Source organism: Acomys russatus, chromosome 26 (assembly GCF_903995435.1).
Source record: "Acomys russatus chromosome 26, mAcoRus1.1, whole genome shotgun sequence".
In the NCBI taxonomy this organism is placed as follows: Eukaryota; Metazoa; Chordata; class Mammalia; order Rodentia; family Muridae; genus Acomys; species Acomys russatus.
The window spans coordinates 34,487,874-34,514,413 of record NC_067162.1 but is presented as its reverse complement, the minus strand read 5'-3'; the positions used below and the strand labels follow the sequence as shown (position 1 = coordinate 34,514,413).

The following is a 26,540-nucleotide window of genomic DNA, read 5'->3' as shown; positions in this document are numbered from 1 at the left end:
TTTGGTTTTTTGAGACACCATTTCTCTGTGTAGCCTTGGCTGTCCTGGACTCACTGTGTAGACCAGGCTGACCTCGAGCCCACAGAGATCCACTTGCCTCTGTCTCCCACGTGCACCACCATGCCTGCCCCCCTTTTTTGTTTTTGTTTTCATTCTTTAATGTCCTTACTTTGAAAAATTAAAGGCTGACAAGTATGAACAAAATAGTTTTTCTTTCATTTCTTTTTTTTTTTTTAAGTTTTATAAATTTGAGGTTATTCTAATAAATGGACTGGCAACATAACTTCATTGAGGAGGAAGAGGAGCAATGGATGAAAGAGGCTGGATGAGTGAGCTGGTGGATATGTGGCTGGATAGATAGGTGGATATGGATGGATGGATGGATGGATGGATGGATGGATAGATGGATGGATGAGTGGATAGGAGGATGGGTGGGTAGATGAGTAGACACGTGGATGGATGGATGGATGGATGGATGGATAAACATGTGAATGGATGGATGGATGGATGGGTGGGTGGATAAGAGGATAGGTGGGTAGATGGGTAGACACGTGGATAGATGGATGGATGGATGGATGGATGGATGGATGGATGGATAAACACATGAATGGATGGATGGATGGATGGATGGATGGATGGGTGGGTGGGTAGATGGGTAGACACGTGGATGGATGGATGGATGGATGGATGGATGGGTATTGAGAGGAAAGATGGATGATTGAATAGATGGGTACACTCTGGGGGAAGCAAACCCAAGAAGCTTTGTAAGTTGATGGAGAGGAAATCGCCACTGCTGGCTTCATTTGGGAGATTAAGTCACAGCAGATAGGGGTGGGGTAGCACCACCAAAGTTTAGAGCAGCAATGTTACCAGCTCCCAGTGGTGAGCTTTCTATCAGAAGGCTCAAATCCACGCCCAGGGGCATGGAACTGTCTTAGTGGGTTTAATGATCTTAGTTTGGGACTGGGGATATAGCTCAGTGGTAGCACACTCACCTAGACATGCCAGGCCCTGCGATTAAAAGCCAGTACCAGGAAAGTAAATAAATGGATGATTGGCGTCCTGATACCTCTACGTAAGACCTACAGCATTTAAAAGATGAACTGATTTAAGCCGGGCGTGGTGGCGCACGCCTTTAATCCCAGCACTCGGGAGGCAGAGACAGGCGGATTGCTGTGAGTTCGAGGCCAGCCTGGTCTACAGAGTGAGTCCAGGATAGCCAAGGCTACACAGAGAAACCCTGTCTCGAAAATTTAAAAAAAAGATGAACTGATTTGGCCACATCCCTTCCTCTGCTCTCTGGGTCACTTACTTTTGTTTATCTCATAACTCCTAGAACCGACAGCTTTCAGGAAGAACCCGCCTCCCACTTCCTACCCCTCACCCTCATCGCCTCTGCTGGCACCACGACCGCCCCCTGGCGGCCAAGGGCAGGTGCGACCTCTCAGGACCGTCCGAAGGCAAGTGCGCACGCGCCCAGGTGAGCTCCAGCTAGCCGCTCCTTGAGCTTGGCCACCTGCCTGGGAAACTTGTGGTTGGTTGTGGCCCTCGGGTCGTTTCCGGGCGGGGACAGGAACCGGGCCATGGAAGATACTTCGGGGACTCGTGAGCCCCGGGCCCGTCCGAGAGAAAGAGACCGGGACCGGCGTCCACACCCGGACCGAGACCGCCACGTCGAGCGGCCACGGGATCGAGACAGGGACAGGCACAGGGAGAGGAACGGTGACACCAGAGGAAACGGGGACCGTCGGGCTGGGCGGGACCCGAGGACAGACCGAGACCCGCTCCAGGACAGACACAGGGACGCGGGCCATCGCGCAGCTGAACAAAGAGCCTGGGAGAAGTCCCGGCAAAGCCGTGCACGGCCAGAGCCCTGGGTACCTAGTTGGGACTCAGCCCCGACCCCCGGGCCCGCGCCCTGGGGGCCCCCGGAACCGCCGCGGAAGCAGGGCCTCGGACGCCGCGGGTTGGAGAGGTGAGGGGTGCACCTGCTGGGGGCCCAGACTGCGCCTCAACCCTGTCCTGTTCCTGTCCTGCGCCTAGCCGGCGCTCGGGGCGTGACGCCACGATCTCCCCCCAACTCTGTGTTTTCCTAGAACTAGGAAAAGAAGGAGACTTTCAGGACCGAAACAGCAATGGTTTTAGAAGGCTAGGTGGGTGGGCCTAGCCCAAAGATCCACTCAAGTGGCCACAAGATTATGCTAAGGCCACAGACAGACACAGAAGGTCGTGTTCCCAAGCTAGCCCTCCATACCTTTCAAAGGCTAGTTTGCTGGCGTCGTGGGCTGAATGAAGTTAGCCCAACAAAGAGTTAATAGTTGGACTTGCTCCTCCTGCCAAGGCCCCTGACAGACGCTGCAGCCCACCTGAAGTTCTCCAGTGATTTGTAACCTCTTTGTCAGCAAGGGCCTTCTAAGCAGCTTCTTTCAAGTCTTTTTAATTTTTTGTTTAATTTATGCAGATTACAACTCAACTGTTATCCCATCACTTGTATCCTCCCATTCCTCCCTCCCTCCACTTTCACACCATTCCCCTGCCCTAGGACTATGACCGAGGGGACCTCCTCCCCCACTATATGGTCATAGGCTATGAAGTCTCATCTTGGTAGCCTGCTTATTCCTTCTTTGAGTGCCACCAGGGCTCTCCACAAAGGGGAGGTTGTCAAATATGGGGCTCCAGAGTTCATGTCAGAGTTAGTCCCTGCTCTCCACATAACTGTGGAGAATGTCCTGTCCATTGGCTAGATCAGAGAAGGGGTTCGATATTTACCACTTGTGTTGACCTTGGTTAGTGCAATAGTTTAAGCAGAGCCCCCTGGGCCCTGATCCACCCATCACGATGTTCTTCTTGTAGGTTTCTAAGATCCTCTGGATCCTTCTATTTCCCCATCTCCTGTATTTCTCTTACCTAGAGTCCCAGTAGGTCTTATGCTTGTTTAAACCCCACCCTCCCGAATGAAGATTTCACCTCTAAGTTAGCCTGTCCTGGAAGGTTTTGTGAAAGGAGATGGAGTGGAGGACCACCGGTGGTCACACCCCCTCCTAGAGTTAGCGTGCCGTCCAATTCTGCAGATGCCGAACTAGGCTCCGCAGAGTAAGTGGAATAAAAGAGGTGTGCCCCTGATGGCCAAACCAAAGAAATGGGTTCTGGGATGAGACAGGCGTGTATGCATGTGCACGTGTGTGCGCGTGGGATCTAAGCAGTCCCAATCAAGGCATGGTCTTGCCCAATATCATTTGGGCTCCAGTCTCTCTTTATCAGGGAAAGCGCTATCAGGAGTTTATGTTACATTATCTGAGACCAACTAGCATTACAAAAGCCGCACCCAGACTTGGTGTGCTCTTTCAATCTTTCACACCAGGTATTGTTTCCCCGACTGCACCCATCTTGAACTGCAAACACAGAAGGTAGAAAACAAGAGGTACATGTGTAGGCTTCCTTTTAAACCTTAAACCAGAGCCCTGGTTACCCCACTTCAACCCAAAGTGAATAAGAAAAATGCATGTGCTCATTTTGTATGTAGTGGTTTGAGGGCAAAGGGCAGCCTCTCTCTGTCTGCTCTCCTCTTCAGGATTTATTGGAAGGCGGGGACGCAGGGCCTGGCATGTGGTAATTTACTGTTAGGGTTCAGAAACTGGTGCAGGAGAAGGAAGGGCAGCAAAAACAGCCAACTGTAGCCCAGTGTGAAATAAGCCCCCTCAGGAAAAACGGGGATTTGCAAAGAATGAACCTAGGCTTCCTTCTGAGCACCCACAGGATCCCACGGTAGGTGACCGAGAGCTGAGTTCTGTAGAAGAGGAAGATAAAAGGCATTTCAAGTGGAAAAACAACTTCCTCAGCTCCCCAGAGGGGCACTTGAGGGTGAAGGGCAGCCCGTTGCTGCTGCTTCCATGAGCCTAGGTTGTGGGTGTACACAGGTACAAGAGCCTCCTGTGCGCTGATGAAAGGCTTAAGGATTTCAAACCAAAGAGAGATGGGATGGCTTCTATGTCCTAGGAAGACGCCCCCATCCCCCCACCCCGAGTTTACCAACTGGAACAAAGCCTCCTGTTGAATCTTAGACAGAGCCCAGCATATTTTAGACAAATGGAAGAAAAGGGAATGGAAGGTGCCAGGGGGTAGCCAAGGGAAAGATCTCAAAAGGAACATGGCCGGATGTGGTGGTACGTAGCTATAATCCTAGCACTTGGAATGCTAGGAGGTAAGAGGAACAGGGGTTCAAGGCCAAGCTCATTATTTTTATTTTATTTTATTTATTTATTCATTTATTTTTTGCCAAGCTCATTATTAAGTTGAGAGTTCTAATACCAGTGGGCATGGTGGCACACACCTGTGACCTAGCACTTGGGAAGCCGAGGCAGGAGTATAAGCTGGGCTGCATACTAAAAACTAACTGAAGTCTTTTTTTTTTTTTTTTTTTTTTTTTTTTTTTTTTGGTTTTTCAAGACAGGGTTTCTCTATGTAGCCTTGGCCATCCTGGATTCACTTTGTAGACCAGGCTGGCCTCAAACTCACAGCGATCCGCCTGCCTCTGCCTCCCGAGTGCTGGGATTAAAGGCGTGGGCCACCACGCCCGGCTTAAATGAAGTCTTAATATTAAGCAAAGCCTTGAGTTGCAGGCCCATCCCTCATGTCTGTGTGTTCCTTGATTGCAGTGAGCTTCCTTCAGAAAGATATGTGCCCACACACTCCGGGCCTCCTCGACAAGAAGAGGACTATTACCCTTCCGAAGCTGAGGGGATCCTGGAATGCCACAAATGCAGATACCTGTGCACAGGGAGAGGTGAGCTTTGTGGAAGGGGGGATCCCACCTGACCATTTATATTGCAAATGGCTTGAGGAGAGGCAAGTTGGGGGCGGGGGGCATGAGTCGGTGAATTGAAAGCTTGCTCAGTTTTCCTCTTGGGTTCCTAGTAGTCTCATTTCCTTGTTTACATAGAATTTTTGCTCAAAAAAAAAAAAAAAATACAGGAATGTCAGAACACTGCACTGAGGGTCCCCAAGCTGATCCAAAGTGCTTAGTTCTCAGCATGTGTCAACCACCTTCCACCTCTCAGGCCCCTGTTGGAACTTTCAGCATGCTGGGAGCTGCCTGTGGTGGACAGAGGCTCTTCTGGCACAGCTCAGAGTCCACAGAGGAAATGTCACCCCAGCAGATAACAGAGTCCCTCCTCAAACCAAGCAGAGAGGAGCAGGCAGTCTCCTTAGAGAGCCGCCGCCCCAGTCACCCCAGTCACTGGCTTTCAATCTCCATGGTCTGAGATGCACCATAAGAATAGATTTTACATTAAGACCGAATTCACAGCCTAGCATAGTGACGTGCGTGCCTGCAATCCCAGTCGAGGCAGGATTGCTGTGAGGTCTCGACCTGCTTGGTGAACAGAGCAAGACCCTGTCTCAAATAACAAACAAAATCTCATTCATAACCAAAGAAAAGCAAAAATGTCACAAAGCTGCTTAACCCTTTCACACACCAAGTAAAATTAAAAACAAAAGTCAGGGAATAGTGTAATGGCTAGGGGGTAAAGGTGACTGCTGCCAAGCCTGAGGACCTGAGTTCAGTCCTTAGGACCTACTTGGTAAAAGGATAAAACCAACTTCCCCAAGCTGTTCTCTGATACATCAGACACACACACACACACACACACACACACACACACACACACGAAAAATAAATAAAAAACAGGCCAGTTGGCACGTGGTCAGTGGGTATAGGAGGATCAGGAGTTCAGAGACCAACCTGAGCTATAGGAGACTCTGTCTCAAGTTTAACACAACACAACACAACAAAATCAACTTATTGAGCATTTAAAACTTGCAGCTAGTGTTAGTCATCAGCTACCAGCCTGGCCTCCCCGCTTCTCATCTCAGCCCAGGTCCTGGCCTTGACAGCAAGGAAGAAAATCCGGTTTGTCAGGGTGAACCTGCTGGTGCGCGGGCTTGTGTTTAGTCTGCTGTGACTGCGCATGACTAAGAGAGGAAACATCCCAACCTTATGGGGGGTGGGGGTGGTGGAATCACAGATCTACAGCTGAAGATGCGTCCCAGGGTGACGATGACGACGGAATAGTGATTATAAGGTTATGAGGAACACTGATGAAAGGGCTTCAAGTCACCTGAGTAGGATCTTTTTTTTTTTTTTTTTTTTTTGTTGTTGTTGTTGTTGTTGTTTTTCAAGACAGGGTTTCTCTATGTAGCCTTGGCCATCCTGGACTCACTTTGTAGACCAGGCTGGCCTCGAACTCACAGCGATCCGCCTGCCTCTGCCTCCCGAGTGCTGGGATTAAAGGCATGCGCCACCACGCCCGGCTCCTGAGTAGGATCTTCATCAGCTGGTTACACATATTGCCAGATGCCTTTAATCCTCTTAAAAACTCCTGAGGCTCAGAGAGGCACAGCAAGTTACCCAGGTCATAACAGCTATTAAGTGAAGGCTCAGAGCCCCAGCCTCTCTGGTGGAACTTTCTCCTCTTGACGCTGTAAATAGCAGAAGTCAGAGGCTGGCTAACAGTTTCTCCCTAGAGGTTTTTCTCTTCTTTCTGTCTGAGATTGATTTACTAAAAGGAAAAGGACAGGGCCTGGACTTCTGACTGAAAACACACCTAGATTTAGGGTTGATTGCTTCTGGCTCTTTGACTTTCAGCCTGGGGTATGGAAGTCCTGCATCAGAGAGGCTGGAGATGGTTCAGTGCTCGGAAACTAACTGTTAGGAGCTGCTGTTCAGAGCTCCCATGCAGGTGCACAGAGGGGCACTGTGTGGAGAGACACAGCCATCTGCATCAGCACTGGCTAGAACAGGAAAGACGAGCCTGATGCCCTTTTAAGTCCATGTTAGAGTGAGTCCTTTGTGGCTTTTTCTTTGTCAGGGAAATCGTGTCATTTCCCACATCCCCCCTCCCCAATCCCTCCCAGCAAACAAGGCAAATTTTTGCTCCGTGGCCCCCTGGGACACCCTGAAGTCTGATATGTGTTTTGCTGCTAGAAAGTTCAGCGGTATAGTGACACCAACAGAAAGACATGAGCCCCAACTTCTCTCTTGCCAGAAAGAAATCTCAGATATAAACATCTTTAGGGACTGGAACTAAAGATCAGATTGAAAGTGGCTGCGGTTCTGACTGGTGCGCACGCGGCTTCCCTTGACCCCACCCCAGTCCTGTGTAGTTGTAGGTTCTGTTCATTGACTCAGGAGATTAGAAGATGTAAATCTCGCCGGGTGTGGTGGTGTAGGCCTTTAATCCCCCGCACTCGGGAGACAGAGGCAGATGGATCCCAGTGAGATCGAGGTCAGCCTGGTCTACAATGCAAGGCCAGGACAGGCAAGGCTACACAGAGAGACCCTGTCTCTAAAAAACAAAACAAAACAAAAAAGCTGTAAAACTCAGTTCATTTGTGTATGGAACACTTCTCTCTCCTCACCCATTTCGTCCTTCACCCTCTGGCTTTTGAAGCTCAGTCCTTAAATCACAGTGGTTCCTATTTACTGATCGCTCCTGGCCATTATTGCAAAGTACCTCTGAAAGTTTACATTTTCATTCGGCATGGAGGCTCCAGCTTGGCTACTTACAAGGCTGAGGTGGGAGGATCATTTGAGTCTCATGATTTAGATCAGCCAAGGCAACATAGCAAGACTGTCACAAAACAAAACAGATAGGCAGGGCTTGGTGGGACACACTTGAAATTCTAGCACTTGGGAGGCCGAGATGGGAGGATCACAGGTATCAGGGAAGTTTACACAACATAGTTCGGAAAGTTTACACTACATAGAAAGACACTTTCTCAAAAAAGCAAGCTAGAATAAAACAAAGATTTCATTTTTCTCCCAATTGAAACTGTTCTCTCCTACTCTCCCTCCTCCCCTGTGTATGCTCCAGTGTGTGTGTGCACACCATGCATGCATGTGTAAGAGTGTGTGTGTGTGTGTGTGTGTGCAAGCAAATAGGTTTAGACTGGGTAACGAGCGAGCCCTTAAAATTACTCATCTTCACCTCTCAGTGCTGACATGACAAAGGCTGGACATTACACACTCATGCATGTGCAGCAAGCATATTACCTACGGAGGAACTCCCTAGCCTCTGAGTTGGGACTAAAGTTCTCAATGGTGTGCTCGCTTGGAACCTTCAGGTGTAGCTGTTGAGAGTATTTGGGGTTTGCATTTCAAAAGGGACACTTTTAGAAGAGGAAGTTGATCCTGTTGCAGCCTGCGTCACATAGCTTTTTATACATACACATAGCAGGAAATGCTGCTATGATTAAAAAAAAAAAAAAAAGCAAAACTTCAGGGAGAGGAGATCGAAAGTCAAAGCCTCAGCGGGTTCAGCCCATAAAGATAAGGAGAATCATTGGGCTCAGCTCACTTCCTGGTGGCCAGGAAACAGAGGCAGGAGGAAGAGACGGCCTGCAATTGTCCCTCTTTTCCATTTTTGATCCATCAGAGCCTCTAGCCTGTTGGTTGGTGCTGCCCATATTAATGGGAGGAGGGGTGCGTTTTATGCTTTTAATCTCTCTGCAAACCCCAGAGACACCCTCAGAAGCTTGCTTTCCTAACCTCCCCGGTTCTTGTCAGGTCAGTCAGGTTGGCAGTCACTATCAACCATCCCGGCCAAGGGGAGAAGGGCGGGGCCCAGGGACCGTCCTGCCAGCGTGCATTAGCTTGTGGCCTCTGAACGAGATCAGGAAAGAAACTAATTTGGATTTTCAATCTCTCCTTTTTAATAAGCAATGCCCTAATATAGTACTGGTCTGAAGTGAGATTATGTCAGGATTTTCAAGTGCAGCTGACTTGAATGGGTCTGGGGTTCTTGGCCTGAGTCAGAGCATGCACTGTGGGAGGGACCCAGTATGGGGAAGGCACTTGATCTGAGCAGCCTGTTTGTTCTTTCATGGATCTACGAAGCCTAACAGGAGGGAGGAACTCCATGAGGGGTCTAGCCCTTCCGTTGTTCCTCTAGGACATTTTCTCTGCCAGGGGAGTAAAGTATATGTGAGGCCCTGGGTTCCCATCCCTAGTACCACAGACACAGACACACACACACAGACACACACACACACACACAGAGTCACATAGTAATGCACTGGAGAAATCCAAATGTCCCTTTGTCCCATTGAAGCAGTTAAATTCATTATGACGCCGGGAATGATGGCACACACTTGAGAAGCTGAGGACTAAGAGTTCCAGGCTAGCCTGTGCTACCTGGCAAAACTGCTTCAAAAAAATTCTTTTTTTTTTTTTTTAAGTATTTTATTTAATTTTAATTTATGTTCATTGGTGTGAGGACGTCAGATCTTGGAGTTACAGACAGTTGTGAGCTGCCATGTGGGTGCTGGGAATTGAACCCAGGTCCTTTGGAAGAGTAGGCAGTGCTCTTAACCACTGAGCCATCTCTCCAGCCCCCTCAAAAAATTCTTAAACTATTACTGTCATCTCTATACATCTTTTAACATTCTGAAGTGAGGCTGGAGAGATGGGGTTAATGCTGTGCTGCTCTGTGATAAGGACCCAACACCACACCAGATGGCTCACAGAGGTCAGGAACTCAGCTGCAGGCCATGGACGTCGGACATCTCCTTCTGGCTTTTTGGGGCACCTGCACACACGTGCGCATACATCCCGCACACATAAATAATAAAAATTAAAAATAAATCTCTATGGTAGATTTGTGGGGTTTGTTGTTTTTCAAGACAGGGTTTCTCTGTGTAGCCCTGGCTGTCCTGGACTCTGCTTTGTAGACCAGGCTGGCCTCGAACTCACAGCGATCCCTCTGCCTCTGCCTCCCGAGTGCTGGGATTAAAGGCGTGCGCCACCACGCCCGGCTATATTGTGTATTTCTAAAGAGGGCATGTCTCATGTAGTCCAGGCTGGTCTTCAATTTACTATGTACTCAAGGCTGACCAAGAACTCCTGACCTGCCTGCCTCTGCCTCCCAAGTGCTGGGATGAGCTAGCAGTCACATGCCACCATGCCTGTTACTTCACATTGTTGCTGGGGATCAAGCTCGGGCTCTCGAGGCTTACTTTACTGACAGCCATGCCCTGCAAGGCTTTTTTAAGTGTTACGCTTTGCTTTTCGATCAATAGGATTTCAAGAGATGGTGGGTCCCTGCTGCCTCCTAACGCTAACTGTGCAGCCTACTCTGCCCGCTGTGGGCTGTGGGCGGGACAAGGAAGCAGTGGGCTGCGCTGCCTGGGAAGGATGCCCCCTCCCCCCCAGCTGAGTCTCCTAGTCAAAGTCAGCATCTCGGAAACAGTAACGCCCTTTTCTTGCAGCCTGCTGCCAGATGCTGGAGGTTCTGCTGAACTTGCTGATCTTGGCCTGCAGTTCTGTCTCGTATAGTTCCACAGGGGGCTACACGGGCATTACCAGCCTGGGGGGCATTTACTACTACCACTATGGAGGGGCTTATAGTGGCTTCAGTGGTGCGGATGGGGAGAAAGCCCAGCAGCTGGATGTCCACTTCTACCAGCTCAAACTGCCCACGGTCACTGCAGCAATGGCCTACAGCGGAGCCCTCATGACTTTCTCCTGCCTCCTCCTCCTCGGGGGTGTCCTGCGGGTCCCATGGCACTGTCCACTGTGGCTGGTGATTGAGGGTTTGATGGATGCGCTCATCGCTGGGGCCTACATCCCAGCCTTGTACTTCTTCTTCCAACACCTCTCTGCTGCCTATAGCTCCGATGTGTGTAAGGAGAGGGAGGCCCTGTACCAGAGCAAAGGTTACAGCGGCTTCAGCTGCGGCGTCCATGGCGGAGACGTAGGAGCAGGGGTCTTTGCAGCCATGGGCATTGGGGTCTTTGCCGTGGGAGCTGTCCTGGCCTTGAGGGGTTACCGAAAAGTCAAGAAGCTGAAGGAGAAGCCAACAGCAATGCTTGAGTTTTAGACTTCTAGAATGTTCTGCCACATATATGTGATAGAAGTCACTTTCAGCCACCATCTTTCACAAGAATTCTTTCATGTGGAACTCACTAATGCTTTCGAAATACCAAGCCAGTGTAGGTATGATGGGCTTAGCTCCGGGTTGCCCAGAAAAGTGTTCTCTGAGACAACTAACTCTGGTTTCCGGACTCTTCTGTGGATGTGGAACTAACAAAAAGTATATCAACAAACCCCAAACGCTGGAGCCATGCTTGGTGGTACAGGCTTGTAATCCTATAACCCTAGCACTTGTAAGGCTAGGCTAGCCTGAGCTACACAGCAAGATCCTGTCTCCAAACAAGATAAACAGCAATGATGAAGGAACTAGAAGAGGCGAGAACCCACAGGAGAAAGGCAGAATGAACTTCATGATTAAGCCAGGGACAAGTGAACTGGAAACTTCTCCTCAGGGTTCACAAAAACCATGGACAGGAGGCAGCTCAGCCTGAACAATCTGTTTTAAACTCAGCTCTCTTCAGCCGATGCACAGGGCATCTCCACGCTGAGCATCTGGGCCCTGCACTCTTATGGATACTGGGGGATGCTTCCCTAGGGGAAAAAAAAAAACTCCAGTTTGAGGGGGTGGGGCAAGAAAAGGAGACGCAGATTAAAATCTCTGAGCAGCAAAGAAACCATTCTACTGTAAGTGTCCAGTGGCCCCGAGCACTCAATAAGCATTTGTACCTCTTGTAAATGTGCCATTGTATGAGGAATCCAACTCCACAGCTGGTATTCAGGATCTGCTCAAAAAAGAAGAACGCAAAGCCCCTTTCCCAACAGAAGAATGTTTCTTTTGGCCAGACAACTTCGTGGACTTGACTACCTGTGGGATTATGGCTTGGGACTATTACGGTATATTCTGGTCCAAACTGATTCTTTGCTTGATACAAATCCAAGCATTCCAAAGAAAAATTTTAATTTGGAGGCGGCAGGGTTTTTTTTTTGTTTTGTTTTGTTTTTTATGTTCATAACACATTATTCACTTGAACTCCATTGGATGATTTAGACAACTTTGGGCTTAGGGACAGAATTGCATACCTCTTGTCGCACATGGCTAGAAAGTCTCTTGAACACTGTGAAGTTTTGCTCGGCGAGAAAAGGGGGGGCTTATATTTTTCATTCTGTAGATACGTTGAGCGCACATATTCATTTTATTTTCACAAAATAAAAAGATCAAACTGACTTGCTCGCCTTGGGTTTTTTTCCCCGTCCTCTGGACAGTTATGTACAGTGCAAAGACAGAAGTAGACACAGAATTAAGCCTAGTGTTACGTAGTCAACCACAAAAGCAGCCTTGCTCTGAAAGGCGCTGCGTGTGTCCGCTTCCACAGACCTCCGCCATCTTTCTGGAGATTCAGCCCATCCTAACTCAGAGATAAATTACAATGTCTTTTCTTGCGCCTTTTTCTCTGATGTTTATCTTTGTGCATTAGCAGCCTATTTAAAGACACTTGTGACCGTTTGCCGTGAGTAGCTTAGCTAAGGCAGGTCAGGCTAGCTGGCACCCAGAATAGTGCCCAACAGTCATTCCCTCAACAAACCTGATATCATTGGGCCTAGCAGAAGACATAAAAGCCTTGGTTTCATCCACTTCAGGCAAAAGATGTGTGCCGTGTGTCCTGGAAGGAAAGAGGCTCCTATTTCCCATCTCTCGTATCAGAGTCCCTGTTACTGTTCTATATGCTGATGGGAGGGAAATTGGGGTAGGGGAAAATGAAAAGTGTAGGCAACATGGCTCCCCACCAGTGCCTCTGGGCTGGTTCATCGTTTGCTGTACTTACAGAGCCTGGCTGAAGAGTGGGCAGCTAGAATCTAATGCTGAATTTTAAATTAGGGCAATACAGTCTCTCAACTCTCAGATCCTCATATGCGCTGTGTCCCCTGGCTTTTCAGGAATTCACGTGGGCCCAGCTCGCGGCCCCTGGGGATTGTAGAGCTGGCTGCTGTCCCTCGAGTGCCTCAGCGATAGGCATGGCGCCTTTAGTACGGTGCGTGGTTGTGCTGATCACCGGGAAGCAGCATGCTTTCAAAGCTCTCCACGTTTCTCCTCACAGGCCATGCTACTCACCTCCCGCCTTAGAGCATTACAGAGACGCCTTGCCATCCATTTATGATTTTCCAAGGAATTTTAGTCATGTATTCGTGTCCTCAGGGATTGGACCCAGAGTCCCCTTTGATACTGAAATCTGAGAGTGCTCTGGGCTCCTGTATAAAATGGCATGGTATCTGGGTATAAGTTCCTGTATTCTCTATTGCCGGACTCCTTATTCCTAACATAATACAAATGCTATGCAACCAGTTGCTAGAATGTGGTGTTTAGGGAACACTGCTGAGAAAACGCCTGTCGTTCCATGGCCAGATGCATTTCCATCCTCAGTGGAAAGAGGTGCAGAAGTTATAGCTAGAGAAAGCCGACTGTTCTCCCTTCCGCTTGACCCTTCCCACAGACCTGCAGGGGAGGAGGCGGGGGGGGGGGGGGGGGGGGGGGGGGGTGGAGAGTGGGGGTGGGGAGGCTGGAAGCCTTAACTCCATCCAGCAGATAAAATGTCTAAGGCTTAGAAGGACTTCAGTGAGCAGGGAAAGAGCAGATACTGGAATCTGGTATGCAAATTTAGTGCTCATCTGCATTCCTCTTTGTCTCTGCACCCCAAGAGGACCATAAATAAACTTCCTAAAGTGCAGCCTGAAGTTTCCAGCAGGAGCCAGTGACAGATGATCTTGGACAAGAGGTGTTCAGTCTCAGTCCACCTGTTGGCTTTCACTGCCCTGTGGGATCTGCAGGTCTTCCAAACTCCTAAGAACCTGGTGGAGCAAACGAGGTCCACCCATACAACCAAAATGATGTGGCCACTCTGCAGACTGACCCAGGGATCTCGCTGACATACAGTAAATAAAACCAGCAAGATGCTTGATGTTAGCCGGGCGTGGTGGTGCACGCCTTTAATCCCAGCACTCGGGAGGCAGAGGCAGGCAGATCGCTGTGAGTTCGAGGCCAGCCTGGTCTACAAAGTGAGTCCAGGATGGCCAAGGCTACACAGAGAAATCCTGTCTCGAAAAACCAAAAAGAAGAAAAAAAAAAAGATGCTTGATGTTGTGTGAGCTATGTTTATGGGGAAGAGAGAGTGGTGAGGAAGGTGCAGGGCAGATTTGGATGGCAGATTTGGATGGCTCAGTGGGTAAAATCTTTGCCTCCCAGTCACGATGGCCTGAGTGAAGATTCCCAGAGCGTGTGTCAAATGAGCTTGTGCAGATCCCCTGGGCTGTACACACTCTTATGTGCAAAATTCTGTGCAGTTTTATCACAGCTAGATTATTGTGATCACTCCATCCCATCAGAAACCCCTAATGCTGCCTCTTTACAGCCACACCCATCCCCTTCCTCCTCTCATCCCACATCCCCCTGTCCCCAGCCACCACCAGTGTGCCACACTCCAGAGCGCCATCCCTCTGAGGCTGCGCCACAGGTAGAGTCACGCCCTGTGGAACCCTTTGAGGCCAGAACTTTTTTCTCCCACTCATATTTACCTTGAACCTCACCCAGGTTGTGGCCTGTCCATCCCTCTTTATTGCTGGGTAGGGCATTCCCTGGGAAGGGTGCGACACCTTATGCATTCACGGCTCAAGGCTAAATTCTCCCAGCATTTGGCTCTTACAAAGAAAGCTGCTACTATAAAGACTCATGAACATGTTGTTGTGTTGATATAACGTTTTTTCTTTTTTTCTTTTTTCTTTTTTTGGTTTTTCGAGACAGGGTTTCTCTGTGTAGCCTTGGCCATCCTGGACTCACTTTGTAGACCAGGCTGGCCTCGAACTCACAGCGATCCGCCTGCCTCTGCCTCTCGAGTGCTGAGACTAAAGGCGTGCGCCACCACACCCAGCTACGTTTTTTCTTTTTCTTTCTTTCTTTTTTTTTTAATTTTGAGGCTAACGCTCATTCTGTAGCCCAGGCTAGCCTCCTATTCATCCTCAAACTCTCATCCTCAAACTACCAAGTAACTTTTTATTTCTTTAGGGTAAATGCCTAAGGGGACAATGAGAATTACAGGGCCAGATGATATACATATGTTTAACTTTTTAAACTACCTATGCCATATATATTATATATTAATTATATATATTATAAGTCTCCAAGTTTTTCAGATTGACATTTGATTTTTATAGCAATATTTATTTTATGTATATGAGGGTCTCTCATGTGCACTGTTTGCATACCTGGTGCCTGCTGAGGTCAGAAGAGGGCATTGGATTCCCTGGAACCAGAATTACAGAGGTTGCGAGTTGCCCCGTGGGTGCCAGGAACCCAACCCAGGTTCTCTGCAAAAGCAACAAGTGCTCTTGGCACTGAGCCGTCGCTCCACCCACCCACCCTGCAATGAATTTTTAAAAGAACGTTTTAGAATCAGAACAACAAGGCTGAGAGGTTGTACAGCCCACCCGTGGAGCACTTGCCTAACACACACATGTGTTAGGAATTTTTAAATAAGAAAAAATTTTAAAAGACAAAACCAAGAATGTTGCTTAATCAGACAGGTCATCTTCAGATTCAGGAGATCCCTAGCATGACCTGGTAAGTGATCCAAGCTTAAACCGGACTCTCTTTTCCCAGGTGTGGTGCAGATAGTGGAGGTGATTTTGAATGGTATGGTCCTCATGTGCATCGTGGCCTCCTACTTTGTCCTGGCTGGATTCAGTGCCAGCTTTGCCAGCGGCGGCGGCTTCGGGAATAACTACTACTCACCTTTTGAGGGCACCGAGCTGGAGCAGGTTCGGCAGCTGGACCAGCAGTACACGATCCTGCGGTCTCCCCTCATCTACGGAGGCGTGGCTGTCTCCCTGGGGCTGGGCGTCCTCACTATGGGCGTTTTACTGCAGGGAGCCAAGAGTCTAAGGAAGCTGCCCGGAAGGTGGTTGCTGATGGAGGCCGCCTTCAGCCTTCTGGCCGCCGTGGGCTACTGCGTAGGCATTGGCTTTTACTTGCACGCAGCACTGCGCATCAATTCCACTGACACTTGTAAAACCAGAGAGAGACTCTACGCCCGCAAGGGTCTCACCTGGATGAACTGCCAGCTGGCGGGCACTGACGGGGCAGCAGCCACCTTCGCTTGCCTTCTGGTGATTTTGTATGCTGCCAGCGTGGTGCTGGCCCTGCGGGCCTACCGAGAACAGAAGCTCTACAAAGACAGCCAGGAACAGTACAGAAACTACCCCGATGTCCCAGAATACCTGTGGTCTGGGACGCTCTAAGGAGACCTGGAACCCTCCTTTGTTCCTCTCCTACAAGCACATGGGCACAACCATGATTTCCTATATTTGATTTCTTAAGCTCCCCCAGGCAGCGTAGCAGAGTTAAGTTATAAAAGGAGATCAGTTAAGTCTGTTGGCCCACCCCGTGAAAGCTTAGGGGGTGGGGGGACCGTCTTTGTTGAAAAGAGCCATCTGGCAAGCCTGGGTATGCCATCAAGGTAGGGCGTTTGCCATGTGGTAAGGTGATAGTGTTAAGTAGGAGATCAGTTGGAGAAATTCCGAGAGCTGAGAACACATCAGAAGCTAGCATGCAGTGCTACAGTAGAGATCCTCCCTCACGCTGTGCATGGCTATCGTGGAAACCAGGGAAAGGCTTTCTCAGGGCTGGAGAGATGGCTTAGCTGGTAAAGGCATGTGTCCGCTCACAAAGGTGCACAACTCCAGCCTGCTAGGAGCAGGGGATCTGATGCCCTCTTTTGGACTCCAAGGGCCCTGAACTAATATGCTGCAGGTATATACAAGCAGACAAACACTCATGTGCAGACGACTTTAAATCTCTTTTTTTGGGGGGGCGTGGGGCAACAGCAGACCACTGTACTTGGCAGTTGTGAGCTTGGGTTCAAATAAGTAACGGCTTCTCCCTTCCAGAGGGAGTGACTCTGCTATTAGAGGGTACCACGATCTTTGTCCAGAGATGGGAAGTTGGGCTCCTAGGGAGATGCTGTTCCAAGTATGTTTGTGTGTGCGTTGGGGTAGGGGTGGGAAGGGGATTCCATTGGAATTAGCTTTAGATTAAATACAAGTCTTCAGTGGCTGGAGAGATGGCTCAGCAGGTGAGGGCAGCTGCTGCCAAGCCTGATCTCTGGGGGGGGGGGGGTCCACATGGTAGAAAAAGAGAATGGACTCCCCCCCCCCGGTTGTTCTCTAAGATCCCTGTGCACACTATGGCATTTGCACACTCACACTCACACACATACATCGGTGATTCTTGTGGGGTCTGTCCAAAATAAAGCTTCAAAAGCAGCCTCATGAAGAAATGGGGAAATAGGGGCTCGAGAGAGTGCTCTTGCAGAGGACTGAGGTTCGGTTCCCAGCACCCACATGGCAGCTCACAGCCATCTGTAACTCCAGTTGCAGGGATCCACCATCTCCTTCTGCCCTCTGAGGGCACCAGGCACACAGGTTATGCACACACATACAGGCAGACAAACATTCAAACATAAGATAAAAATGAAGGAATCTTAAGAAATGAAGTAGAACTCAGAGAGAAATAAACACAAGGAAATCTATTGTCTGGTTAATATAATGTCTACTTCACCAATCACCCTTGGCCTGAGTGTTGACTAGTGTCCCACACTAAGACGTGATGAGTAGCAAGGCAACTTTAACAGTAGCCAAAATCATATGTGTGCCCTTCAACGAAAGACTAACACTCCCGACACACCATTCTCGTTACTTCCTGGTCTTCCTGTTGTACCTCTGGCCACCTTGGGTCTTTCATTGGATAAAGGAGACTGGCCTAAGTGACCGCAGCCCTGTGCCCAGCTGGCTCCTCTTCTGATTGGAGTTCATGGGTGACTAATCACACTGCCACAAAGTCCAGAGTTTAGGGTGGAAATCTTCCAGCAAACTGGATGGGATTCGTTATGTGTGGGGCGGGTTAAGACTTGTTATTCACAGATGAGGAAGAGACAAGGTCGGAGAAGGGCAAGAGCCGATGTTCCTTACCAGTGAGTCAGTGTGTGACATTATTGCACCGTGGTAAAGAAGCGCTTCCTATCTGGCACTCTGGCATTGATGACAGATACTGTTGTTTCTGCTTAATGAAGCCTTCAACAGGTTAACTTTCCTACAAAAATAAAACCTTTACGCAGCAGGGATGAGACTCGGACACAGGCTAGCGGGATGGCTTAGCAGTTAAGAGCATTTGCCGCCGTTTCCCAGCATCCAATCAGGTGGTTCATGACCTCCTCTAACAAGCTCCAGGGGACCTGATAGCCTCTTCTGGCCTCCACAGACACCTGCACACACATGTGCACATATAGATAATTTTTAAAAATATTTTTTAAAAATTGGATCCTCTCACAATAGAGATGTGGCCTTTGGGACACCAGGAAATATCACTCGAAGTGGAAAACAAACTTGGGAGTATCACTTTTGCCATCTCAGCCCATGTAATGTATCTCATGGAACTGAGATGTCAAGGCATGGAGGGTACAGCGCTTGCTTGGCACACCCAGAAAGCTTAGTGTGCTATTGAGAAACCGAGCTTCTAAAATGTTGGTGCCAGATGACGAGGAAGCCCAAACAATGACTTTAACATGGCCTTTACTTGGACTGAGAGGTAGCTTAGCTCATCTTGTTTGAAATCCACAGACTAGAAGACACTCAGTGAGAACAGAGTTAGTACCAAGTCAGAGGCTTACGTGGATGGTAATTATCTTGTGAGCCAACACTCACCAAGTCTAAAGTCCTAATGCCCCACCTTCACCTTACGGAAAGGATGCTGACCAGGGCCAGTTAGCTACCTGACTCCTGTGTTACTGTCAGCTGTTACTTACGGAGCGGCAACAGGTCATAAAACAGTTTCCCAGTTGATACCCCTCATTTAAACAGCTGTGCTGCCTGAAGTGAGCTTTCTGAGTGTCTCACATGGCTCAGGCACGCACCAAACTCACTATGTAGCCACAGCTGGCTTCGAACTCCTGATCCTCCTGCCTCATCCTCCTAAGTGCTGGAGTTACAGACATGTGCCACCACGCCTAGGTGACATCTCTTCAAACATAAATCAAAGAAGAATCCTTAGTGAGTTGTCTTCTCAAGTAAAAAAGTGCTATGGGTTGTGTGTTCTCTAGGGGCCCACTGTCTCGGAAGCCTTGGTCCACAAGATAGCTGGTGCTCTCGGGAGATGGGTCTGCTGGAAGGTTCTTGGGTCACTGGGAGCATGCTGTAGAGCACACGTGCGGCAGACGGTTTTCCTGGAACTCCTGGGAAGTTCCTGGTTGCTATCTACAATGATGTGAGCAGTCGCAAATCGAGCTGATACCTCTGCCCTTCAGAACCGAGCTAGAAAATGAGGTCAATCCGGCTTAAACATGCCCCCACTGATTCCTAGGGTTGATCAGGTCTATCTGGTTGAGTGGCATCCTCTTCCTTCTCCCTTGTTCCATGGATCTCTCAAAAAACCAAAGTGCCCTGCTAGGATCTCCAAGTAAGCTCTCAAAACTGTGAGCTAAGAGCCGGGCGTGGTGGCGCACGCCTTTAATCCCAGCACTCGGGAGGCAGAGGCAGGCGGATCGCTGTGAGTTCGAGGCCAGCCTGGTCTACAAAGTGAGTCCAGGATGGCCAAGGCCACACAGAGAAACCCTGTCTCGAAAAACCAAAAAAAAAAAAACAAAACAAAACAAAACAAAACAAACAAACAAAAACAAAAAAACAAAAAAAACTGTGAGCTAAACAAACTTCTTTCTCTTCACAAACTGCTGCAGGTGCTATCACACACACATACACACACACACACACACACACACACACGGATATGTGTGCGTGTGCATGTGTGTAGTTTGTTATAGGTACACAAAGCTGACTAGTAGAAAAAATACATATAATATTTTCATTTGCGGGGAGAATCCTTTCTGTGTTTCCTATGGTCCAGCAGACAGCCCCACACCCATGCGTTTCTGGGCAGCACTAACTGGACTTAGTAGGAAGTTATAAAACAAAATGAAGTTGAGAGGGGGTAAGCTAGAGGGAGAAAATGGGGGACGGACATGATCATATTTCCTTGTGTAACTGTATGAAGTACTCAAGAATAAAGAAAACATCTTATTCACTATCTTAACTTAGAGCTTCATCGTGTCATAAAATAGGTTTTGCATATGTTCTTTCCCTCTAAAGTGGAAAAGTCCTAAAATACATTTAGTAAAGACCCAATTATGCATATAATTGTAGTTCCTCATAAAATACTTATAAAGCAAAGGCATGGAAAAGATATCCCATTTTATTTTATTTATTGTTATTATTATTATTTTTTACAAACAATAGATTTGCTGCAACATGCTCTGGCTCATATTATTGAATTAAAAAATTTAACACATTTCAAAAATATCAAAAATACACTATAATGAGTCTTAGGACTACAATACGACAATGATTGCACAAAAACCATAAGATATGAGCCCACTGTTTGGATGACATCCACTGGCAACAGTGAGAAAACCCCATAGCATCTGGGAGAGGTGCGTGAGATTTAGGTACAAGGAGCTAATGCTGACTGGCTGATCACCAGATGAAGAAACAGAGCAGGTGTAATGTAGCTGCTTCTCTCAGGCTAGGGAGTGCCTACCCAACCACAGGGCAAAGTCACTCACTACCTGGAGAGAAAGATTAGCCTGCCATGGGGAGTCTGAGAGGCTCCACCCAGAGGGAAGTAGAAAGTGACACAAGACAGTTCTACAGTGATGCTGCAGACATCACCAGATGGCTTGGAGACAGATTCTTTAGTAACTGGTACATTTATTGGTAACAGCCAAGTGCTCCCTTATGGAGGTCTCTTCAGTAATAGTTATTGAATAGATAGAGAAGGTGAGCCTGTGGTTTCCAAGTACCTGCTTTTGCTGAAGTCTACACAGAAAGAAGAGCACTGTTTGATATTCAGGAGATCAGCCCAATCTAATTGCCTAGAAAACAGCACTCACTGCACGCACTGTAATAGCACCCAGAGATTACAAGCTGCTCAGGCGGCTCTTCTGTTCACCAGGGAAGTGAGTTCACTGATTATTGCACGTGTGTACTCCACAGTAGTATAATCAACCTTGCTTGTGTCAGGAGTGGTTTGTTCAATTACTGGACTCCATAGTGGCACCGGAACTTTCTTTCCTATCAACAATGGGATTTTCAGTATATCTCCGCTGGGTTAAAACCTCGGCTGGGGCCACAGACATTCTTCTTTGTCAGTGAGCCTCCTGAACTGCACCACCCAGAGTGTTCTTCCTTCAGAAACCCTGGCTGTTTCTGAGGCAGGGACTCATGTATACTAGAGTGGATTTGAACTCTCCACAGCAACGACAACCTTGAGTTCCTGGTCCTCCTGCTTCCAGCACCCAAGGGAGGGTTCATCTGGCCTCAGGATTTCTTTTAAATTAATGAAATGGGAGACACAGGCAGAGGCTCACGAACCACAAAGAGGGCAGGTTCTCTGAGTAATGAGTAACCTGTATTCTGGCCACCTGGAGAATACAGCCTCTGGGCAAAGGGAAGGGGCCATACCCATCTGACAGCCTGTCCAGATAACATCAGCAAATCACCTCATGTCTACAAGAAGTGCGTATTATGTTTTGGGAAATGAGCTATGGCCTTTTAACGCTCTGTTTTTTAATACAGAGTAATGATAGGACATGAAAGAAAGGCAACTACTAAAACAGAACCACTGGTTTTGGTTTGGCCTACATTGAGGTTTTTCAACACAACCTAAAGAATCCTGAAAAGTCCTCCACAGAGGACACTGGAACCCAGAGTTCCACTAGCCAAAAGCTACGTATGTTTACTTTTGTTGTTTTGTCATTTCAGAACTGGGTTTTGAGGTGACTTTAGTGAATGGGGTGGTAAACAAATAGAGCATAAAAAAAAGTTCACATTAAAAAAGACAATTTTTCTAAGACTATACTACTGAAGTGCTATTTTTTCCAAAATAACTGATTTCTCGACATCACCACCGTTCTACAGCTCAAAGGTTCTGCTGAGGAAGAGGCTGCCTGACATCATTGGCACCTTGTGTTTTTCCTTCATTCTCATTTTTCCTTTTTCTTTTTCATTTTCCCCATATAAAAATAAGGTGGAAAAATAAGATGGCAACACAGTTTCTCATCTAACACACCTAAACTCTGTATAAGCTACTACGTCCCCACCTCAAATCAAAGACCTGAGTTCTAACATTTCCCAGTAACTGACAGTAGTTTGACAAAAGGAAGTTAAGTGTTCCTGATGACTTGGAGACTCAAGTTCAGCTACTGGAGTGATATAACATCCCCTTCCCCTCCCCCCAGTGTAACCTACTGACGTGCACATGAGCACAGGGCCTCTGAAGACAGAATTATCTGTGAAAAGGTAATTCTGGATTTTAGTATTGCTTTAAACAAAAACTTCCTCCTCAAACCAAAAGAAAATTACACACGTTCAATCTTATATTTAACAATTTGTTTCTATAAAGCAAATTTAAAATTTCCTTAATCTATTTTTTAGTTGTGCAATATTCTAAAACTTCAAAGCACATTTTCCACTGAGTAAAATCAAGCAATGCCAAAATTTTATCAATAAATAGGAATTAGTTTCCTAAGTAAATCTAATGGAAAAGGCAACAAAAATACACAACAAGCTGTAATTTGCTAGGGTTATGTGGAATGTGAAAAAAATTACAAGTTTTCTGTAATTTCAATTTCTCAGTTGAATAGCCGTTCTTACCCTGGTGTTGAGCCCAGTGCTTTGAACCATGTCAGGAGAATCAGCAGTATTCAGAAGGGCACAGCGTCAAACACTATAGGGTAAGCATTCAACTCACTACCAACATACTAGAAAAACATCCTGCTAGAGAGAGAGACAGAAAGAATGAGAGAGAGAGAGAGAGAGAGAGAGAGAGACAGACAGACAGACAGACAGACAGACAGAGAGACAAGGAGGGAGGGAGGAGGGGGGGAGAGGAACAAGTCTATCTTGTGAGATCTGTCTGCCCACGTGTTCCTGTCATACTCACTCGTTATAATTCAAGGTGTCAGCTTGCCTGTCAAGAGGCTGCCTGCCAATCTACCATGTTTAGGAAAAGAGGCCAATCCACAAGGACCTGCCTTGTGATCCTAGTTCCTAGCAGGGGTCAGCTTATCCAGGACAGAGTCTCTTTTTGTCTTGGGGAAAAAAACTTAGTTCTCACTCCTTCCTCATCTTCCTCCACAGAATAAAATCCTCCCACCCCAAGGTTCTCAGGAGCTTTCATAGTCTGACATCCAACAGATCAATTTCCAGGACCTTTCCAAGTACCCTCAAAGGAGGCTCCAATGCTCAGTTACCAATGAACAAAGGAGCTGGGCTGCCTCAAAGAAGATTGGCTCGAGTGCAGATTCAAAAATAAAAGGTTCACAGTCAATGAAAAGTGCTCTCGTTACATAACATTACACACATAAATTACCTGCTTGATTGGTTCTTTATCTCCAATAGACATCATTTGATAGGCTGTATTCTCGTAGAGAATAAAAAGCCATGTGACTAGTCACATCCCACCCCACTAGTTAGTCTGAGAGAGAAGGTGATTTCTCTTGTCATAGAGATCCATCAGCAGCAATTAGTAAAGGGAATCAACCTTCTGTTATTTCCTCCACAGAAATAGTCCCTTTCCTGCCCAGGCAGGCAAATTCCCAAATGATCCTAGGAGAGAAAGGGTTAATGGCAGGTGGCAGGACTGACACAGAATAGCATCTGCTGTCTCCCAGCAACTCTGGGAATCCAATGAAGGTTCAATTCAAAGCTTAACACTGAAAGTGGTACTAGCTCATTCAGAGCCAGACCCTGCTAGTGCTCAACTTTTTGGCTCCAAATTCTACTCCATACATCTATGATTAGAAACACTGAGGCAAACATCTCCTGAAGGTCCTTTCCCCAATACCCCATAGCCCTCCCTTACGCTGCGCCCACTTGGGGCAGAATCACAGTGCTGTATCAAACTCCTCCAGGGGCTCAGCCCGGCCCTCTTCCCTGGGCTCAGGCTCGGGCCTGCTCTCCTGCTGCTGCTTCATCTGCTCCTTCACTTCTTCTTCCAGGTCACGAGGTACAACAAATTGATCCTCTGGTTCCAGCTGAGTGGGGGCAGCAAAATAGCCAGTTTTCCTTTTGGGTGCCTCTGTGGCCACCTCAATGAGGTTCAGGCTGTCTTCTAGGGGCACAATGGAGCCATTGGAGAGTTTCTTTCCATACAGACAGGAAGTGGAGGGAGACTTCTGTAACTCCATCTTGTCTTTGTTCGTTGGCAGAAGGATACCACTATTCACACTGTTCTGTCTTCGAATGCCAAAAAACAACCCTCTAGCATGTTCCTCTGAACAAGGGGTAGAAGAGTTCTTTGGGAGAGTAGGGGAGTTCTCAGAGTCTCTTCCTCGGCAGCAGTGGATGTCTACCTCTACTTCCACCCTGCTGCCATTGGTTATGACCCCTTCAACAGGCTGGTCATCATCACTGTCCAGTCCATTGTCAGACTGGTTGCTGGAAAAAGTAGCACAAGAAGGCTGGCGCTGGAAAACTCCTAAATTGGGTGTTGGGTGCAGACTACAGCGCCTCTCTGGCCTTGGAAGCAAGCTAGCCTCCAGGCCCACAGTGTTATGCTCATCAGAAGCGGTGGAGCCCACTTCACTGCTCACCTCTGAGGTGGACATCTCACTGCTGAACTCTGAGGCAATCCCACTACTAGAGGAGGGAGTGGTTGGCTTGGGGGTATCCTTGATGGTGGCAGTGGAAGCAAATCCCACAGGGCCTGGAAGAGTGAGCCCATTCATTTCACAGGTACAGCCTTCCTCACCAATGTTCAAATAAACCACCATTGCCCCCACGTTGTCCTGACAACCATAGCTCTGTGCTAATGTGCACAGCTTTTTAGCAGCAGCTAATGGGTCTTGTACATGACGCACGGCGTTGACAGCTTCGAGGTATGACAAGTGTTCCCACAGTGCTTTGTTTCCCAAAATCAGCAATTCGTCTTGAATGGTCAGTGGAGTGGAAGAGATGTGGGGCTTGGGGAGGACCCAAGGGTAGAGGTATGTACATCCCAACAGCCGGGTACAGCAGGTTACCCCGTTCACCTTGTTGTCCTAGAGGTAAGAAAAACACAAAATGTGAGGGAGAAAAAGCAATAGTGATACACAACTTGGTCTTTTTCTAAATCACAATGTTTACAGAAAGAACAGGGCCTGGCATGGATTTTTGCAACTTCAAAGCCCACCACCAATTATGCATGTCACTGAGCAAGGACATATTTTTTCCAACAAGACCGCACCTCCTAACCCTTCTCAAACAGTGCCACTCCCTGGTGACTGAGCACTCAAGTATATGAACCTATGGGGCCATTCCTATTCAAACCACCACAGAGATGTACAGTAAAATCACATTTATATTGTTATAGTATTTATCCTAGGAGCAGTACAAGTGAACTCATAAAATAAATGTATAAAAGCTTAAAACAAAATGCCATATCGTTATTATACCAAAGAGTTGAAAGGATTAGTGTTAAATCCAATTAAAGTTAAGTGACTAACAGGCAGTACCACCTCAAAAGATGCTTCTTCTAACGCGAAGGACAGGTCTCAGCATATCCTTAAATAAAAGGTTGTGTTTGAGAAACAATAAACACAAACTGTGTCACTAGTAATTTTGTTTGATATCCCGACACAGATGCGTCACTAAAAATGATCACTCTTTAAAGGGATGATGGAAGTAAACAGATGTCAAATGGGTCTGAGAATCTTAGATGGTGAAGCAGCAACATATCCTAAGGTTACTGAGCCTGCAAAGGGGGAATCTGAGTCTTAAGCTGTCTGTGGAGACTGAGGCAAGAATGAATGGATCCAGGAAGTACCTGGCGAGTCCAAACCAAGAGAAAAAGGAATCATCCAGGTTACAGATGGCAACGGTCATACACTAGACACTTTCTTTTTCTTTTTTTTAACTCTGAGACAGGGTTTCTCTGTGTAGCCTTGGCTGTCCTGGACTCACTTTGTAGACCAGGCTGGCCCTGAACTCACAGAGATCTGCCTGCCTCTGCCGCCTGAGTGCTGGGATTAAAGGCGTGCACCACCACACCCGGCCTCACTAGACCTCTTCACAAAAAAACTAACAAAAATCTCTAACCTCGCACAGCTGCAGTTATCCTGAGTGAAGCAAAGACTACAGCTTTGCATTTGTAAGAATTTGTCTGGAAAGAAGGAAGGAAGGAAGGAAGGAAGGAAGGAAGGAAGGAAGGAAGGAAGGGAATTTGTTATACATGCTAAACTTTATTTGCTTCATATAAAATAGAAATAAAAGAAATTAAAAAAGAAATAACCTTCCTTCATGAGGGTTAGAATCATAAAGACACAGTACTTGGCAAATAACATATATATGTGATTAAAATAAACATTAAAATATTTCAGAAGTGTCTAGAAGCTTAGAAAAATCTAAACATTATTGTCTATAAAAAGATTATTCTGTAAAAAACAGACTAGTCAAGTAAAACATCTCTTATCTTTCATTTGTCTTGACTGAGTAATCACTTTCCTGGTACACTGTTAATCCAAGTCCTCCCTGCACCTGCCACAGCGAGACACTAACAGACCGTGGGCTCCTTAGTGAGAGCCTAAGGTAGACAGAACTTGTG

The 26,540-nt window shown here is 47.4% G+C and overlaps 2 protein-coding genes across 3 annotated transcripts in view; one reads left to right on the top strand and one right to left on the bottom strand.

The window, feature by feature from the left end:
* Window positions 1-1,470: 1,470 nt before the first annotated feature.
* Marveld3 (MARVEL domain containing 3) lies at window positions 1,471-16,375 on the top strand. 2 transcript variants are annotated; one of them, XM_051168755.1, is made up of 3 exons: window positions 1,471-1,975; window positions 4,656-4,783; window positions 15,516-16,375. In XM_051168755.1, the coding sequence occupies exons 1-3, from the start codon at window positions 1,584-1,586 to the stop codon at window positions 16,151-16,153; spliced, it is 1,158 nt and encodes a 385-aa protein (XP_051024712.1). In that variant the 5' UTR covers window positions 1,471-1,583; the 3' UTR covers window positions 16,154-16,375. The 2 variants fall into 2 exon arrangements, with proteins under 2 accessions (XP_051024712.1, XP_051024713.1); XM_051168756.1 differs by lacking the exon at window positions 15,516-16,375 and adding an exon at window positions 10,264-11,031.
* Window positions 16,376-22,864: 6,489 nt separating this feature from the next.
* Window positions 22,865-26,540, bottom strand: part of Phlpp2 (PH domain and leucine rich repeat protein phosphatase 2) — a 70,380-nt gene continuing 66,704 nt past the window's right edge. The window contains exon 19 of the mRNA XM_051168754.1: window positions 22,865-24,999. Coding sequence (XP_051024711.1) covers window positions 23,845-24,999 — 1,155 coding nt within the window. The 3' untranslated portion in view covers window positions 22,865-23,844. The remainder of the gene's footprint in view (window positions 25,000-26,540) is intronic.

Coding starts and splice junctions, on each gene's coding strand:
- Marveld3 (XM_051168755.1), top strand. CDS start 1,584: ATGGAAGATACTTCGGGGACTCGTGAGCCCCGGGCCCGTCCGAGAGAA. Junction 1,976..4,655: donor GGACGCCGCGGGTTGGAGAG/GTGAGGGGTGCA, acceptor CCTTGATTGCAG/TGAGCTTCCTTCAGAAAGAT. Junction 4,784..15,515: donor ATACCTGTGCACAGGGAGAG/GTGAGCTTTGTG, acceptor CTCTTTTCCCAG/GTGTGGTGCAGATAGTGGAG.